Raw genomic sequence first — 17,635 nt, 5'->3', positions numbered from 1 at the left:
CTTCTATGGACTTTACATCCATTCTCAGACATCTGTACCACTCTGTAAGGTTGGTATTTTTCCTGTTTACTAAGAGGAAGTGATTCAGGGAGGTTAGGTTACTTAATTCAAGGCCTCACGCCTGGTAAACTGTGACTCTGAAGTCAAGATGGGCTTTCTTTTTCCCTCAGGGAGCTGCCTCTTGGTAGCCTAGGAAGGCCCTGGGGCAAAGAGGCTTCTAAAAGGTCCTCACAGCCAGAGAACCAGTCCCATCAGAACAATGACCCCAATTCTGAGAAAGTTGGTCCCTGTTCCATGCAGGGGAATGGGGCTGCTGAGCACTGCCAGAGCCACAGGCCAGCTCAGGGAGCCAGAGCAAGCAGGCAGGTGGAGCTCTTGCTCTGCACCAGGGCCCCTCTGCGGTCTCTGCAGCCGTTTTGCATTTCCTGAAACCGGATCTTGATGTTAAGAGCCGCCCCTAGGCCGGGCGGGCGCCTCAGCCATGGCCCTGCGCAAGGAGCTGCTCAAGTCCATCTGGTACGCCTTCACCGCGCTGGATGTAGAGAAGAGTGGCAAGGTCTCCAAGTCCCAGCTCAAGGTGAGGGGCACTGGGACCCAGGGGAGGCTGGCAGACACACCATATCAGTCCCTGCCGCTTGGGTGTTCAGCATGAGTGCTGTGCTGCTCTGGGCACCCAGCCATCCAGCCATCCAGCGGCCCTGGCTCAGGTTGGAGGACTGGTACTGGGTGACTGAGCCAGCGTGGCTGGGTGGATGTTGCTGCCCACCATTCAGAAGCTTCAGTGAAGTACATACAGAGCCACTGTGCATCATGGGGTCTGAGGACCATGAGTTAGGCCACCTCCCAGACTCCATGGGATGAGCACACACAGCTCCCCAGAGTCATGCTTGGGCACGCACCTTACTCCTCCCTGCCAGTTCCTCCTGGCTTTGGAGAAAGACAGTTAACCAGTCAGTCACTTCCTCGGGAGCAGAGGGATATAAAGGCCTTTTTCCACTTCTAAATCAAGTTAGCCTGCTGAACTACAGGTGGGACAGAGCTGGGGAGGGGGTGAGAACTGCTGACCCCATTATACTACTGCCCAGCTCACCGTCCTGTTCCACCCATGAGCATATGCACACTCACACCAGACTGGGAAGGAAACTGGGGCCTTCAGACCTTGGGAAGCCAGCCCAGGAAAAGTCCCATCAGTGATTGTCCAAGAAAATCTGCCATCTAGAAGTTCTGGAAGGTCCTGGAGAGGCCAGATAATTCTCTCCCCACCCCCCCGCCCCACCTACCCCCAGTGGGTTAGTGCTGCCTTCCCCACTCCAGTTAGTGCAGGAAGAAGCAAGGGTCAAGGCTGCTAGAACCAGCAAACACGGGGAATGAAGCAGCATTGGCCTCAACTCTCTGGACCTGCCTTCAGGGTTAGTTCACGCACTGTGACTTTTATTGAGTGTCCCACATTAGATGATGGTCTTGGCATGAGGTAAGGCCCTATATTCCTGATATCTCCCTTTCCCTCCTTCAAAAGAGGGTCACAATCTCAGTCTCCATTCTTAATGACCAAGGTAAGAGGCCTAGAAACCTGGCAGGTAAATGGAATAGAATAGGCATTGTGCCTGACCTCCATTTAGCCCCCATATTGCTGAACTTGGATGTGCCAAGCTGGTCCTATCTCATAATCTATCCCTTAGCCAGATTTGTCAACATTTTAATAAATGATTTTCTACTTTCTCAGAAACGAGGGTCTACCTTTGGTCTCCTGGGGAGAATCTTCCAACAGAAAGGTTTTCCTTTCATGCATCTTAAATTATTTTGTTATAGGTCTAGTTACACATAGTGACATGTACCTATAATCCCAGTGACTTGGAGGGCTGAGGCAGAAAGATTATAAGTTTGAGGTCAGCTTCAACAACTTAGCAAGACCCTATCTCAAAAGGGCCAGGGGAAAAAAAATTTTCCCCAGTATCAGGGGGAAAAAATCATGTTGTCTATTTGAGACCTCTGAATGTGTGGAAGAAAAATAAATCATCCAAACACCATCCCTGCAGAAAGTCTGTGTCCCATACCCCACCTCCCACTCTGCCCCTTTATATCTTGCCAGGAGAATCAATCCCATGGCTTCTTGCTTCCAAGATATCATTTTCCATGTCTGTGGCTGCTGAGATCTCTCCAGGCTTTCTGTGTCCCTCATGTATGATGGGTACAACCTTTATGTGGTTCCTATTTTCTGATGCCCTCTGCCAGTAAGGCTTCCTAGTTTGAAGCTCTGGCCCAGCACCCACTCCTCACCCCCCACAGATTGAGTATTTCTAGGAAGAGTCCTTGGAGAGCTCACGCATTTGAACTGTACACTGTCTTTGTACCACTTAAAGCTCATATTGTACCCACTGCAGCAACTCTGGTCACACAGGTAATGGTAGATTTCACTCCTACCTGACAGAAAACTCATTCACTCTGGGAACCTAATTCAACAGTGGGAAGCTCAGGCCAATTGGGAGTGGACAGAAATGGCAGAGCCCCTGCATAGGAGAGAAGGCAAGTTTCCCCCAAAATCCAAGGGGTGAACACTGGAGTGGGAGGAAGTAATAATAATGTTGAGGGTGGGGAAGCCAGAAAGGCAGAGACGTAATAGAGAAGTGGTCAGAAGGCAGAAGAAGAAGCAGAGGAGACAGACCGTGCCAGACCCATCCCCTCCCCTGCAAGACTAGGGGATAAGGGGGAAAGTCTCAGGGTTATACTTACTGAAACTGCCCCTAACCTTGGAGTCCACATTTGGGACCAGGAGGGAGACTCCCTACTATTCCAGGGCAATCTATACCCAGGTGAGAATTGCTGCCTCTCCCCTGAGTGTCAGGAGGAGAGGCTGCCTTGGCTGTCCCAGGCAAACTCCTGATGAGGCCAGGGCAGAAGGAAGAACAGCAAGCCTGAGAACAGCTGGAGGGGTGGAGAGCACTTCCCTGGAGAAGAAAAGGCTTGGGCAGAGAAACCAGATGAAATTTACCCTCTGCATACTTGTAAAAAGTACGATGCTTTCATCCAGTTGGGCTGAAAACAGACCAGTGGCAATGGCACCCCTGGCCAGATGGATGGAGATGAGGCTGGAGGCTTGCGCAGATGCCCAGAACCTCCTTTAAAGAGCTCAAGGAATGAGAAGCCCTCCAGACAGAGGGCTGTGGCATTTTAATTTGAAAACTCAAATAGGGAGCCCTTCAGAGGGAGGCTGTCCTAGTGGCCATACCCTCTCCCCAGGCTGTGAATGTGGTCACCACTCTCCCTGTCAGGCCATGGGCAGGGATGAGCATATGAAGCAGTGAGTCTGACTTGGTGAGGACTGGGGAGGGGAGACAGCAGGCCTGCAGCTTCACCTTGACAGACCAGAGCTGGGGGGAAACAGGGAGGGGTGTGCAGGTGGCCTCCCAGGCTCCTGAGCTTCCAGCTGACACTCAGGGTAGTCCTGGAGCCGAGGGAGGGTCTGTTGCCTACTGAAGTCTCTGAGCTTCAGGCTTTGCCTCCTAACTCTATGTCATAGAGGGAAAGTTAAGAACATTCAGTCCAGAAATCTGCTGGCCAGGGTCATCTGCTTTGCCTTGACCCTTCTGTGCTGCTGTTCTCCTCAGGCAAGGACATGGGGGTGGGAAAGGGAGGATGACTTAATGACATGCAGGTCACATGACTCAGAAACACACAGGCTGTGACCTATACTGCTCCCCAGCTCAGTGACCTTGGGAAAGTGACTCTACATCTGTGGTCCTCCAGTTTCTCATCTATCAAAGAAAGAAGGTTCATCTGGGGAACACCCAGCCACCCAGCTGCCCAGCCAGTCTACAAAAATAACTAAAAACAAAGACACGGAGTAGATGAACTCAATCCTTGATGCAACCTCTCCTTTCCTTTTTCTAGGTCTCTGTCCACACCCAACCCCTCCATCCCGCTCTTGCCCACAGTAGGTTACACAGATAATCCAGAGATTCACCTTTTAAAATTCTCAGGTCTTCATGATAATAGTTGCACTTCAGTTCCCACTGAAGTACGTTCAGTTACTTGAAGGATCTATGTCTTTTAAAAGGATCACTTGGAACCTAGACTCTTTTAATGATTATAGTCAATTTAGGAGAGAGATTATTCATTCTTTGTGAAGTCATCTTGGTGCTTTTATGAATTCCCAAACCCCCTGTATCTGAAGGTACTTCCTGGTCTGTTGGCTTTAGGATCCTGAAGGCTATTTGAGACAGGCTCACTAAATTGTCTAGGCTGACTTTGAAATTGCGATCCTTCTACCTCAGCCTACTAGGTAGCTGGGATTACAGGCATGCACCATCATGTCCGCCTCCTTACTGACTTTTTGTTTGTTTGAGGGGTGCTGGGGATTGAACCCATGGCTTGGTGCATGCTAGGCAAGCACTCTGCCACTGAGCTACAGCCTCAGCCCTTACTGACTTATTGTCAATGTGGACCTGACGCCCACACCTATGCCTACACCTGGGTTTTTAGAGGACTCCAAGTCCCCAGAGGGAACCAGCCTCCCTCCCCCAGGCTTCCAGAGGAAAGAATGAATAAATGAAGCCTCGGGAGGTCTATGGTTGCTGACCCAGTGGTCAGGGGCTGCCCAGGCCCATGAGAGAGACTGTGGGTGTCTTGAGAGAGACCAGATGGCAGCTTGTGAAAAATAGACACCTGGACCCCACCCCTGGAAAGTCTGAGTCAATAGGTAGGGCGGGGCCAGCATATTTCAGTTTCACCAGCTCCCCAGGTGATTCAAATGTTCAGCCAGAACCGTGCAGTATAGAGATCAAGAGCAGGGCTTCCAAGCCAGACCTTGGGCGAGACACTTCATCTCTCTAAGCCTTGATTTCCTCATCTATAAAATGAGGATAATGAGAGTCCCTGCCTCCAGGGTTGAGAATTGATTGAGATCTGCAAGTGAGCTCCTGCTCCTCACTCCTCCACCCCGACATTCCTCCAACGCTGCCATTTCCTTTCCAGCATGACCCCTCTCCCTAAACCCCACCCCCACCCCACCCAGGCACCGGAAGCCTGGCAATCTGAGGTTTATCACTGAGCCCCGAGTGTCTGGAACCTGTAATTCCTCCTGGTCCTGATCCTGACAGCTCACAGGAGTCAGAGCCTCATCCCTGGGCTCTTTGGAGTCCAATGGCAAAAGGTACTGGTGAAGAAAGCTAGCTAAATAGGTCTTAGAAGACAGTGTGGCAGATGAACCATGAAGGGAACAGCTCAAGCAACATGTGCTTCTGGGTGGCAAGTTCTATGTAATATCTCCATGTAGAGATAGGGAAACTGAGGCCAGCGAAGTTTATCTGCTCAAGAGATTCAGTCCATATCTGTCTGAGTTTTGCATTATTTTCTATTTCTTCCCATGAAGGATTTGAGTTTACCCAGTAGATATTTATTGAGTGTCCACTATGTGTCAGGCCCAATGATACAACAGTGAGAAAACTCCAACTTAGTGGTATTGACATCCTAGACAGAGGAAACATCATAGAATAAATAAAATGTCTAGTAGATAGATGATGATAAATGATGGGAAGAAAATACAGCAGATGCAGGCTGACAAGTGTGGAGGTTAAAGGAAATTGGGCTACAGATTTCAATAAGATGACCAAGGGAACCCGCTTCTGAGAAAGTGTCAACTAAGCAGAAATGGGAAGGAGGGGAGGATGCAAGCCATCAAGTCAGGCAGTGACCTGGGAGAGGAATGTTCCAGGCTGCAATAACAGCAAGAACAATGGCCCTGAGGCAAGAGTATGTCCTGTTTTGAGGAACAGCAAGGATTCCAGAGTGGCTGGAGAGGTGAGCAAGAGACAGGTCAGAGGAGGTGCAGCAGGCCAAGTCACAGGGCCTAGAGGCCTCTGGAAGGACTCCAGCTTTTACTCTGAAAATCATGGGAAATCCATAAGAAACACACCACATAGACACACACACACACACACACACACACACACACACACACACACGGTCCCCCACCTACCTGCTTTGCAAGAACCTGACATCCTATAGAACATAGAACATTGGGGAGAAATCTAATTCTTTCTCCCCTTCCTCTCTCAAAAGAGAATAAAATGAAGGCTTGGCACACATACCCTCTCTGACACAGGCCAGTTCCTGCTTCCAAGGAACTGACTCCAAGGTGAACTGCTGGTGGCGCAGCATTGCTTGCTTGCACTTGGTGTGCATAAGAGAGCACAGGGGCTGTGGGACAGAAGAGGAACAAAGGCCTTATCTCCAGACTCACAATCCAGTTGGAGAGAGAGGTTCAGGGTCAATATTCTAATAGGGAGGCAGCTCTTGAAGCCAGGCTACCTAGTTCCAACCTCAGCTTTGCCATTTATTCTTAAATTCTCCAAACCTCAATATCTTTATCTGAAAAACAGGAATATTTGTGTAGCAAGGTGGTGGTAGAGGCTATAACTGGATAATAAAAAGCACCTTGGGGCTGAGATGTGACTCTGATAGAGCACTGGCCTAGCCTGCGTGAGAGACTCTGGGCTTCATCCACAGCATCTTTTTTGTTTTTGTTTTTGTTAATATTTATTTTTTAGGTGTAGATGGACACAACACAATGCCTTTATTTTTATGTGGTGCTGAGGATCGAACCCGGGCCCCGCCCATACTGGGCCAGTGCTCTTCTGCTGAGCCACAATCCCAGCCCCATCCACAGCATCTTAAAAAAAAAAAGAAGGAAAAGAAAAACACCCTATACAGTGGCTATCACATAGTGAGTGCACAATTTGCACAATAGTAACTTTTCTTTTTTAAAGAGAGAGAGAGAAATTTTTAATATTTTTTAATTTTCGGTGGACACAACATCTTTATTTTATTTTAATGTGGCGCTGAGGATCAAACCCAGCGCCGTGCGCATGCCAGCCGAGCACGTTACCGCTTGAGCCACATCCCCAGCCCAATAGTAACTTTTTAATCATCACACTGTCTGTGATAAGTGCTATAACAGAATTGCCCCAGAACATTTTTAAAAATTTATTTTTACAAGATTTCAAATTTCAACCCCTTGGTTCTAATATCTTGAATCTGTTCAACAGACCCATGTTTTCCCTGCACACCGTCCTGACCACCACCATCCCATCCAACCTCGCCCCATCTCACAGACCATTTTTCATGAATCTTCTTTGAGCCCTCTCCAGCCCCCTTCAGTCTGTTAAGGGGCCCTTCGTTGATCAGACACACCTGGGTGTCAGGCACACAGCAGCCTGAACACTGAGTCTATGATGGAAACTGTGATAAGTTCAAGGCTGCTGCCTCCCTGCAGATAGCCCAGCACTGTGGGAAACACCTGGGCTTTGAAGTCTGACCGAGCTGGATTGGAATCCCAAGCCCTTGCTCACTGTGGGCCCTTGGGCAAGTTAATGGACCCTGTGAGCCTCAGTGTCCTATCTATAGAAAGAAGACGCTGACACCTAATCAAATGGTTGAAAGCATGGCTGCCAGGGTTGGAATCCCAGCTCTACCAGTTCTGCCAGCTGAGAAACATCTCAGAGCCTCAGGGGTTTTTTTCATCTGTAAAAGAGGATATGAATAGTCAGTAGGGAGGTTAATGAATGATGTGTAAAGTGCTTAGCTCAGTGCTTGGCACCTGGTACGTAGATACGTTTTAGTTATTATTGAACTGAACAGTGTACAGAGGACTCAGCCAGGATGGGGGTGCTGATGAGCAGGGAGGTGGGCACAGTACTTTAGCCTAATTTTGTTTGGAGTGCAGAAAGGCAAATGGCCACTCTGTCTCAGGTGCTGTCCCACAACCTGTACACGGTCCTGCATATCCCCCATGACCCTGTGGCCCTGGAGGAGCACTTCCGAGATGATGATGATGGCCCCGTGTCCAGCCAGGGCTACATGCCCTACCTCAACAAGTACATCCTGGACAAGGTGGGCCTTACTTGTGTGGGACACTTCTAACCTCTCCCCACTTCCCCAGCCTGGCCAGCACCCCAACACCTTGCTACTCCAACTCTTCTCTACCGCCCAGTTAACCCCCATTTCTACCCCTCTGTCCATCCTTGTTCTCCCAGCCATCACATCCCAGCCATCTGTCCCCTTCTTGTCCCACTCAGCTCACCCTCAGTGTCTCCCCTCTCTATCCCAGCCTCCACCCTAACCACAGCCTTTCCATCCCATCCCTGCCCAATCCCACCTCTGGCTCCCAGCTGTAATGTCGCCCTGCTCCCCTCACCTGTCATTCTCTTCCCAGGTCTCCTTGGCCATCCACTCCCCCTGAGCCTCTCTCTTCCTTCTTCCTTTGGACTGAGGGAATGACATTTCTTTGTCAGCAGGGCACTTGGGCGGGTGTGGTATGTTGGGGAGTGGTTGGGAGATTGGAACCAGCTAGTTACCTGGTAATCGGCTCAGGGATTCCTCATATTCAGTGCTGGACTTGGCAGGGTGGGGAGCAGGAATATAAATGAACACAAGTAACCCAGCTGGAGCCTTGTTTGGTGGTAGATCGGGGATGGGACGGATGGCTGACTGGCAGGCCTGGTGGCAGGTGGAAGAGGGGGCTTTCGTTAAAGAGCACTTTGATGAGCTGTGCTGGACCCTGACGGCCAAGAAGAACTATCGAGCAGATAGCAACGGGAACAGCTTGCTCTCCAATCAGGATGCCTTCCGCCTCTGGTGCCTCTTCAACTTCCTGTCTGAGGACAAGTACCCTCTGATCATGGTTCCTGATGAGGTGAGGGTGACGGCAGACCCGGGGACTGAGTCACTGGGGCCAGGCCCCAACAACACCATGAAGGAAGCCAATCACTTTCCGTACCCTCCCACTTCCTCTCCCTTCATTGTCTCCCCATGCTGGTACCTGGCCCCCTCAGCTGTCTCCAGATACCTAGAACTACCCATGTTGGAGCAATTGTGCCTTCTTCCAGAACCAAAAAGTACACTTCTCTCAAGGTTCTGCTAGTCCTCACAGGAGAAAAAATGGTCTGCAAACTTCATTAAACAGAAGTGTTTGATGATATGTTGCTGAGCATTTTTAAATGAGAGCATTTAAGGTCAAATATTGGGATTTTAGGAACTGTGGTAATCTAGCAGGTGCTTTGTAATGGGATGGGAGACCTTGGAGGATGGGAGACCAGGAAATAACTTCAGTTACTCAAGGTGGGCAACAAAGTCTAGCCCTAGTTCCAGATTTTTCCTATCTTTTTTTTTTTTTCCCCCTGGAGAGTCAGGGCTGACTCAGGGGCCCAGAGAGACAGCATCCTTAGAGAAGAGGCCAGGAACATAGCCATTACCTCCTTTAGCTCATGGGTAAAACCAAGAGCAGTCATTTTCTTTTCCTATCCACCCTCCCTCTTTGGCACACTTCTCTCCTCTGCCCATTCAGCCTTCTCCTACCCTTTGGTCTGGTGGTGGCTATAGCAGCACAAGGGTGAATTTAGGTCTTCATAGTAGGGTACACAAAGGAGGGTGTGTCCTACCATGTCAGGCTGGGGATTTAGCTCAGTGGTTAAGCGCTTGTCTAGCATGTGTGAGGCCCTGGGTTCAATCGCCAGCGCCACACACACACACACACACACACAAAAGTCCTAGCATGTCTAAGAATTGTGGGAAGAGTGGGAAAGCTACCTAAAGAGAGTTTCCAAAGATGCTGGGGCAAGAGAGGGACATGTGTCCATCTGAGTGGACAACCTTGTCAGATTCCTTGCCAGTGAGGGCAAAGTGGCCTCTCAGAGGCCAGAAGGCCTCTTGCTGCTATGATCAACATGCAGTGAGAACAAACTGCAGCAGGATATACCCCAACCACCACTTCCTGTTCCTCTGAAATGGGTTTCCTGTCCCTGCCTTTCTTACTCCCACCCCCAACCCCCTGCCTTCCCACAGGGCAGTGATACAGGGTTGGGGATTGGGGTTTGGAATAAGGACCCAAATGGGAATCTGGAGATCCAAATGAAGTTCTGGCTGCCCCCAACTTGCTGTGTGACTTAAAACAAGTTACTTCCCACTTTGGGCTTTGGTTTTGTCATCCACAAAGTAAGGGCATGAAATGAGAGTTTTATGCCATCTCTGACTTGTTTATGAGTTGCTGCCTCTGCCTGGCCCCCAGCTCTCAGCTCCCACCTTCACCCTGCCCTTAATTTAAAATAGGAAGAAGTAGGACTGGGGCCGGGAAGGGAACGAGGATGCTTGAGTTGGGAGTAGGGCTCCAGGGTTCCCTCTGGAATCTCCATCCTGGTCTCCCTTGGCATTGTCCCCTGGCCCTCCCAACCCCTTGTCCTTCATCCCCTCTACCAGGCTCTAGGACCCCAGATGGAATGCCCCTGGTGTTGGTGTGGCAATATAGCCTGCTGCTGTCACCAGGCCTTCCCTTTCCCCTTCCAGGTAGAATACCTGCTGAAGAAGGTGCTCAGCAGCATGAGTTTGGAGGTGGGCTTGGGTGAGCTGGAGGAGCTGCTGGCCCAGGAGGCCCAGGCAGCCCAGACCACCGGGGGACTCAGTGTCTGGCAGTTCCTGGAGCTCTTCAACTCTGGCCGCTGCCTGCGGGGTGTGGGACGGGACACCCTCAGCATGGCCATCCATGAGGTCTACCAGGAGCTCATCCAAGATGTCCTGAAGCAGGTCAGCCAAGCTGGGAACCAGGGAGAACACCAGGAGGGTGATGGGGGGGGCCTGGGAATCTCTAACTTGACTCTGACCAGCAGGGCTACCTCTGGAAGCGGGGGCACCTGAGAAGGAACTGGGCAGAACGCTGGTTCCAGCTGCAGCCCAGTTGCCTCTGCTACTTTGGGAGTGAAGAGTGCAAGGAGAAAAGGGGCACCATCCCCCTGGATGCCCACTGCTGTGTGGAGGTGAGGGCATGAGGGAAAGGCAGAGGACACCTCAGGGCCCAGAGGGTCCCTGGGGTGGTGGGAGGAAAAGGGGGTCAGGGGGAAGAATGGAGGAAACACACACTTCTGCTAGGTTCGTGTAACTCATATATACCTGGGTGCCTCCAGGTCATTCTCGTGCATGTCAGACTCCAAAAGAACTAAAACCAAATACTAATATAAATACCAAACTCAATAGTGAATAATGTGGATTTTGCTAAAGATTTCAGAGAAGATGATTTATATCCACACTTCATAGCAAATCCTTTTTAAAAATCCTCTTAAGAGGCCTTTCTCCTTCACCTAAATTCCATACCTCCCTATCCTCACCCCCTATTCCTTCTCCCTCTTCTCTTCCATTCTCTTCCCTTAGTTGTGTTCATTATTATTTTAGAGACTTAAAAAAAACAGTATTTTAGGGTCAGGTACGGTGGTGCATGCCAGTAATCCCAGCAGCTAGGGAGGCTGAGGCAGGAGGATAGCAAGTTCAAAGCTAGCCTCAGCAGAAACAAGGCTCTAAGCACTCAGTGAGACCCTATCTCTAAATAAAATACAAAATAGGGCTGTGGATGTGGCCTGGTGGTCAAGTGCTCCTGAATTCAATCCCTAGTAACAATAAATAAATAAATAAATAAAATTTTAAAAACAGTATTTTAAATGGTAGATATATAAATATATCCATATATTTGTGTCAGTATATATATCTCCACATATATATCAGTGTGTATATATATATGAAATTTGCCATTTTAACAATCTTAGGTGTACAATTCAGTGGCATTAAGTACTTGCAATATTGGGCCATCATCATTATTACATATTTCCAGTTTTTTTTAATCACCCCAAACAGAAACTCTGTACTCATTTAAGCACCAACTGTTCATTCCCTCTTCTCTTCAGCCCTTCATAGCCTCTATTACACTTTGTCTCGAATTTTCCTATCCTAGGTACTTATGTCAGCAGAATTATACAATATTTTTCATTTTGCTACTGGCTCCTTTCACTTAGCATCATTTCCAAACTTCATCTTTGTTGTGAAATGTATAGGAATTTCCTTCCTCTTTAAGGCTGAATAATTTTCCATCATATAGATATACCATATTTTGTTTATCCATTCATCTGTTGATGGACATTTGGGTTAGTTCCACTGTTTTGCTATTGTTAACGATGCTATTATGTATGAGTTTCTATATGGACATGTTTTCCTTTCTCTTGGGTATACACATCCTAGAAGAAGAAATGCTGGATTGTGTGGTAATTCTAACTTTGGGGGTAACTGCAAATGTTTCTTCAGGAATATACCATTTTACACTCTTACCAGTGGTATATAAGGATTCCAATTTCTTTAATCCTTGTCAACTCTTGTTATTTTACATTTAAATTGTTGCTATCCTAGGCTCTGTCCATTTTTGTCACATAAGGAAATAGATGTTGCTATGGAAAGAACATAGATGGAGGTGGAACTCCCAGCTTCTCCACTAACAGACAGTGTGAATTGGACACATTCCTGGAACCCTTGGCACCACAGTCTCTTTCTCTGTCAAGTAGAGCCAATAATGCCTGTCTGGCAAGGGTGGGGGGGAGTAGTGGATAAAATGGTCCACATAAAACACTAGAGCAGTGTTGGAACATAAGAAGCTCAATGTGTAGCAGCAGCTGTGATTTTCCACAGAATGCAAGCAGAGTGAAGGCAGGGACTTGTTCAGTTAGGCGCACCTTAGTATCCCCAAACCCTAAAACACCGAGTTGCATTCAACAGATGCTCCAGATTCCTGTGGGATGAATGGACTTTCTCACTAGGCAGGGTTACAATCAAACAAGTGGCATGGGGAGGCCCCTGTGATTGGAAGTGTTCAAGCCTGTACTATGTACTGTGGAAAGATACCAAGATGAAAATGGCCCCATCCAGTCTTAAAAGGGCAAAGGCTAGAGCCAGGGAATCTCAAGTACCTCTGCCACTAATCCTCCGGCCCACTCAGGCTCCTGGCGAGTTTGCAGGGAAGAAAGTCAGCTAGGAGAGGGAGGGGCTTGAGCTGGGGCACCTCTTGGCCAGGTGTGGCCCAGACCTCAGTGAGGCCAGCCTGGCTGGGGCCACCTGCCCTCTCTCAGGTGCTGCCAGACCGCGAAGGAAAGCGCTGCATGTTCTGTGTGAAGACCGCCAGCCGCACCTATGAGATGAGCGCCTCAGACACGCGCCAGCGCCAGGAGTGGACAGCTGGTAAGCGCTCGGTGGGTGAGGCCTGTGTCTGGTTTGGCGTCAGTTGCCCCATCTTTGAAAAGGGGGTGATAGGACTGGCGAGGTAGCTCAAAAGTAGAGCTCTTGCCTCGCATGACCGAGGCCCTGGGTTCCACCCTCAGCACCAAAAATAAATAAATAAAGACAGAAAAAGGGGGTGATAGTGATAATACTCAGCTCGGCGGGAGCTAGAAAGTGGACCTGAGAGACTCCTTAGGCCCAGGTGACCCTCTCCCGCTCCGCCCGCAGCCATCCAGACCGCGATCCGGCTGCAGGCGGAGGGGAAGACATCACTGCACAAGGACTTGAAGCAGAAGCGGCGCGAACAGCGGGAACAACGGGAGCGGCGCCGGGCGGCCAAGGAAGAGGAGCTGCTGCGGCTGCAGCAGTTGCAGGAGGAGAAGGAGCGGAAGCTGCAAGAGCTGGAACTGCTGCAGGAGGCGCAGCGACAGGCGGAGCGGCTGCTGCAGGAGGAAGAGGAGCGCCGTCGCAGCCAGCACCGGGAGCTGCAGCAGGCGCTGGAGGACCAATTGCGGGAGGCGGAGCAGGTGATGTCAGCCCTGGGGGCGGGGCCTGAAGTGGAGGGCGGGGCGGAGGGGTGAGCGTTGAGGCGAAGTTTGGAAAGGGGACGGTCAGAACAGAGCCATGGACTTGAAAGTGGCATAGGAGACCCAGACTGTGATATGGGTGGGACTTGTGGCTAAGGAAATAGAGGGCAGGGTGGGAACCTGGCCAAGGGATGGCTAGAGATGAGGGATGGTATGAAGTGGGGAGAGAGGACTGAGTGACAGGCGTAGCATGGGGCCATATTCTGAAGTCTTTCCTAGGGGACTCAGCTTGGACTCAAGGAGCAGCTGAAGACTGAGTGAGAATAGTTTGGACCAAGGTTGGACTTAGACCTGAACTGAGATCTGCAGGAAGGCAAATAGATAGGACTTTTCTGGAGGCGGACTAGGCCTGCAAAGGCTATTAGATTTAGGATTTGAAAGATCTGGTCCAGTGTCAGAGACAGGTGGATTCAATCCAGTTCTGCCTTCTAGGAGCTCTGTTATTTCAGGGAATTTACTCAGCTTCTCTGTGCTTCATTTACCTAAGAGTAAATGTTGATATTGATAGAACTTTATTCATGGAGGTAGGGTAAGGATTAAGTGAGGAAACACTTGTAAAGTGTTCAATAATTTTTGGTTGTTGTAATAATAATTATAGCCCCTTCTTTCTAACACCAGCCATAATGATATTATGATATATATCATAATTATTAGGGCTGGTGCTAAGAGATGATCATATTTTAATTTAATGTTATTTAATTGTAATATAACATACTATGTTATTTAATAGATATAATAATATGTAATTTGTGGGTGGTACTAGGGATCAAACCTAGGGCCTATGAACATGCTAGGTGAGTGCCCTGCCTTTGAGCTATATCCAGGGCTCTAATTATTATTACTAAAGGTAGTGCTAGGAAGGAAATGACTAGGCATCTGTTCACTCGCAGAAAGGGGTCAGATCAGGAAATCACAAAATAAAGGAATCCCCCAGTCCCTCACCCCCAGGTAGCCTGGTAGAGAAGCCCCAGAGAACCGCAGCACACAGTCACCAAACTCCCCAGTCTTCCCGTTTCCCAACCATTTACCACCCCAAACCCGTCTGCTGCAGGCTCGAGCCTCCATGCAGGCCGAGATGGAGCTGAAGAAGGAGGAGGCTGCCCGGCAGCGGCAGCGCATCAAGGAGCTGGAGGAGATGCAGCAGCGGTTGCAGGAGGCTCTGCAACTGGAGGTGAAAGCTCGGCGTGATGAGGAGGCAGTGCGCCTCGCCCAGACCAGGTAGGCCTGAGGGACCCTTTCCTGCTTTTCCAATACGCCCACTACTGAGCAGCTGCGAGGTGCCTTGGCACTGGAGAGACACCGTACACTCCCGACAGACTGCTGGAGGAGGAGGAGGAGAAGCTGAAGCAGTTGATGCAGCTGAAGGAGGAGCAGGAGCGCTACATCGAACGCACGCAGCAGGAGAAGCAAGAGCTGCAGCAGGAGATGGCGCTGCAGAGCCGCTCCCTGCAGCAGGCCCAGCTGCAGCTGGAGGAGGTGCGGCAGAACCGGCAGAGGGCCGACGAGGACGTAGAGGTGAGGCCCTGGAACTGGATGCAGGGCGAGGTGGGCGTGTCATCCGGAGCCAAAGTGCCATCCCTCAGACCCTGGCGTTATCTTCATCTGACTGTGTGACCTTGGTAGGCTGCTAACCGCTCTTCATTTTTAGTCCTCCATCTGGAAAGGAAACTGTTAATTCAACTGTTATGAAAAATAAAGAGATAATACATGATTTTTAGTAAACGTACTGAAGAAACATTGCTGTTATGTTTATTATTATTAATCTGGCTGGCCGTGGAGGTACACCCTGGCAACCCCAGCTACTCAGGAGACTGAGGCAGAAAAATCTGAAAATAGAGACCTACCTGGGCAATTTAGGAAACCCAGTCTCAAAATAAAATTAAAAGGGCTGGGGAGTCCCTCAGTGGTCTAACTCTTGCCTATCATGCATGAGGCCCTGGTTGCCCAGCACAGCAAAAATCAAATCAATCATTAATCTAGGCAGAATATTTTCCTCCTATTCTTCCAAGCCTTTGTTTTACTGTCCCTGTACTTGATCTTCACTCCCTGAAGTATAAATCTCCATAGAAGAGGCTTTAAATTTTTCTATTTTAATTTTTTTTTTAAAGAAAGAGAGAGAGAGAGTTTTTTTAATATTTATTTTTTAGTTTTCGGCGGACTTTGTTTGTATGTGGCGCTGAGGATCGAACCCAGGCCACACGCATGCCAGGCGAGCGCGCTACCGCTTGAGCCACATCCCCAGCCCTCTATTTTAATTTTGATCTTTTATTTTTGTTAATATTGATGATTTTATTTTGGCTTTATTGGCTTATGAAATCACTGCAAAAAATTTAAACAATACAGAAATATGCAACATAGGAAAGGACAGTTCCTTCATGATCTACCCACCCCACAACTACTGCCAACGATCTGTGTATATTGGTGCAGAGGTTCCTGCATTAGTTCAGTGGTTTAGAACTCAGCATGTGTCCTTAGGAAAACCTCTTTGTGTGTGTGTGTGTGTGTGTGTGTGTGTGTGTGTGTGTGTCTGGTGCTGGGGATTGAACCCAGGGCCTTGTGCATCTGAGGCAAGCACTCTGCCAACTGAGCCATATCCCCAGCCCCTCTTAACCTCTTTTGAACTTGTCTGTTGCTAAGTTCTGCTCTGTAAATTAAGATTAATATGCTTAGCACATCTAAGCTGCTCAATAAATAGAGACTATTATTATAATAGATTATTTTTTATTCTTGAGGGTCCAAGAGCCCCCTAAAATTGGAGGCAAACTGTTCATCTACATAAATCTTTATGAACATTCATGGGTTTCTAGGGAGGTAATTAGTAGCCTGGTCAGATTCTAAGGGGCTGTGAACCTGAAAAGATCAGGATCACCGGCCATGGATGGTGGCTCTGACCCATTCCCCACTGACCCTGCCCTCACAGGCTGCTCAGAGGAAGTTGCGCCAGGCCAGCACCAACGTGAAACACTGGAATGTCCAGATGAACAGGCTCATGCATCCAATTGAGCCTGGAGGTAAGAAGGGGTAGACTGGGACTTTCCCTGGGATTGGGAGGCACAAGGGAAGAAAAAAGGGATGCCTCCAGACCTCCTGGGCTGGCAAGGTGGGACTGAAAGTCACATGCCCTTGCCTTTGCCCTTCACATGCGTTTTTCTCCTTGATTGCTGTCTTTTCCAGATAAGCGTCCAGTCACCAGCAGCTCCTTCACAGGCTTCCATCCCCCTCTACTTGCCCGCCGAGACTCCTCTCTAAAGCGCCTGACCCGCTGGGGATCCCAGAGAAACAGGACCCCCTCACCCAACAGCAGTGAACCAAAGTCCCTCAATGGTGGGGATGAGACTCCAGTCCCGGCCTCCACCGCTCAAGAAGATAATCTGGATCCCCCACCAGAAAATTAGCCTCTCCTAGCCCCTTGTTGCTTCCAACATCATGTCCACCAGGACCTGGCCACAGCTGGCCTGTGGATGACACTGGCCCCTGCTAGGAGAGGGAGCTGAGGTCCTGGTGCCAGGGACTCAGGTCCTCCAACCAGGAGACTGTCCAGGATGGAACATGGTTTGTCTCTTGTACCAGTCCTAAGCCCCAGACCATGGCTGAGACTGTCTGATGTGTTAATATTTGAGAATTTGGCCCTGTGCTTTAGCCCCAAGGACCAATGACCTGGACTGGTAAAGAGTGAACAAGCAAAACAAGGGCCATCAGCCGGCAAGCTGCCACTAAGTTGTAGAGGCATTTGTCTAAATAAAAACTGTTCTTAGAAGGAATTATTAGCTCAGGTCTGTCTCTCTCTCTCTCCTGCCATTCCCTCTTTCCTTCCCTCAAGTCCATTTATAGGTTCCAAAGGCAGTGGGTACAGTGAAATGGTTAGAAATGTGGAATATGAAGCTAGACTGCCTGGGGTCTGCACCCAACTCTGCCTCTTTCTAACTGATTGATTTTGGTGAAGTTTCTTCACATTTGTATACTCCAGTTTG

At 49.3% G+C, this 17,635-nt stretch overlaps 1 protein-coding gene across 2 annotated transcripts; it reads left to right on the top strand.

The window, feature by feature from the left end:
• Positions 1 to 154: 154 nt before the first annotated feature.
• On the top strand, positions 155 to 17,425 carry Def6 (DEF6 guanine nucleotide exchange factor). Of its 2 annotated transcripts, XM_027943511.3 has the most exons (11): positions 155 to 577; positions 7,747 to 7,887; positions 8,504 to 8,689; positions 10,336 to 10,572; positions 10,656 to 10,802; positions 12,930 to 13,038; positions 13,306 to 13,604; positions 14,716 to 14,882; positions 14,981 to 15,179; positions 16,585 to 16,675; positions 16,839 to 17,425. In XM_027943511.3, the coding sequence occupies exons 1-11, from the start codon at positions 482 to 484 to the stop codon at positions 17,057 to 17,059; spliced, it is 1,893 nt and encodes a 630-aa protein (XP_027799312.1). In that variant the 5' UTR covers positions 155 to 481; the 3' UTR covers positions 17,060 to 17,425. The 2 variants fall into 2 exon arrangements, with proteins under 2 accessions (XP_027799312.1, XP_027799313.1); XM_027943512.2 differs by lacking the exons at positions 7,747 to 7,887; positions 8,504 to 8,689 and having other exon boundaries at positions 156 to 577.
• Positions 17,426 to 17,635: the final 210 nt, after the last annotated feature.

The sequence above is a fragment of the Marmota flaviventris genome, chromosome 6, assembly GCF_047511675.1.
Source record: "Marmota flaviventris isolate mMarFla1 chromosome 6, mMarFla1.hap1, whole genome shotgun sequence".
NCBI classification, from domain to species: domain Eukaryota; kingdom Metazoa; phylum Chordata; class Mammalia; order Rodentia; family Sciuridae; genus Marmota; species Marmota flaviventris.
Note: the sequence above shows the minus strand (reverse complement) of the source record. Positions and strands in the feature narration are given on the sequence as shown.

What these genes read in the sequence shown, in the direction of transcription:
- Def6 (XM_027943511.3), top strand. Translation starts at nt 482, where the DNA reads ATGGCCCTGCGCAAGGAGCTGCTCAAGTCCATCTGGTACGCCTTCACC. An exon ending in TCTCCAAGTCCCAGCTCAAG is followed by an intron (nt 578 to 7,746) that starts GTGAGGGGCACT and finishes ACTCTGTCTCAG; the next exon opens with GTGCTGTCCCACAACCTGTA. An exon ending in GGGCCGACGAGGACGTAGAG is followed by an intron (nt 15,180 to 16,584) that starts GTGAGGCCCTGG and finishes CTGCCCTCACAG; the next exon opens with GCTGCTCAGAGGAAGTTGCG.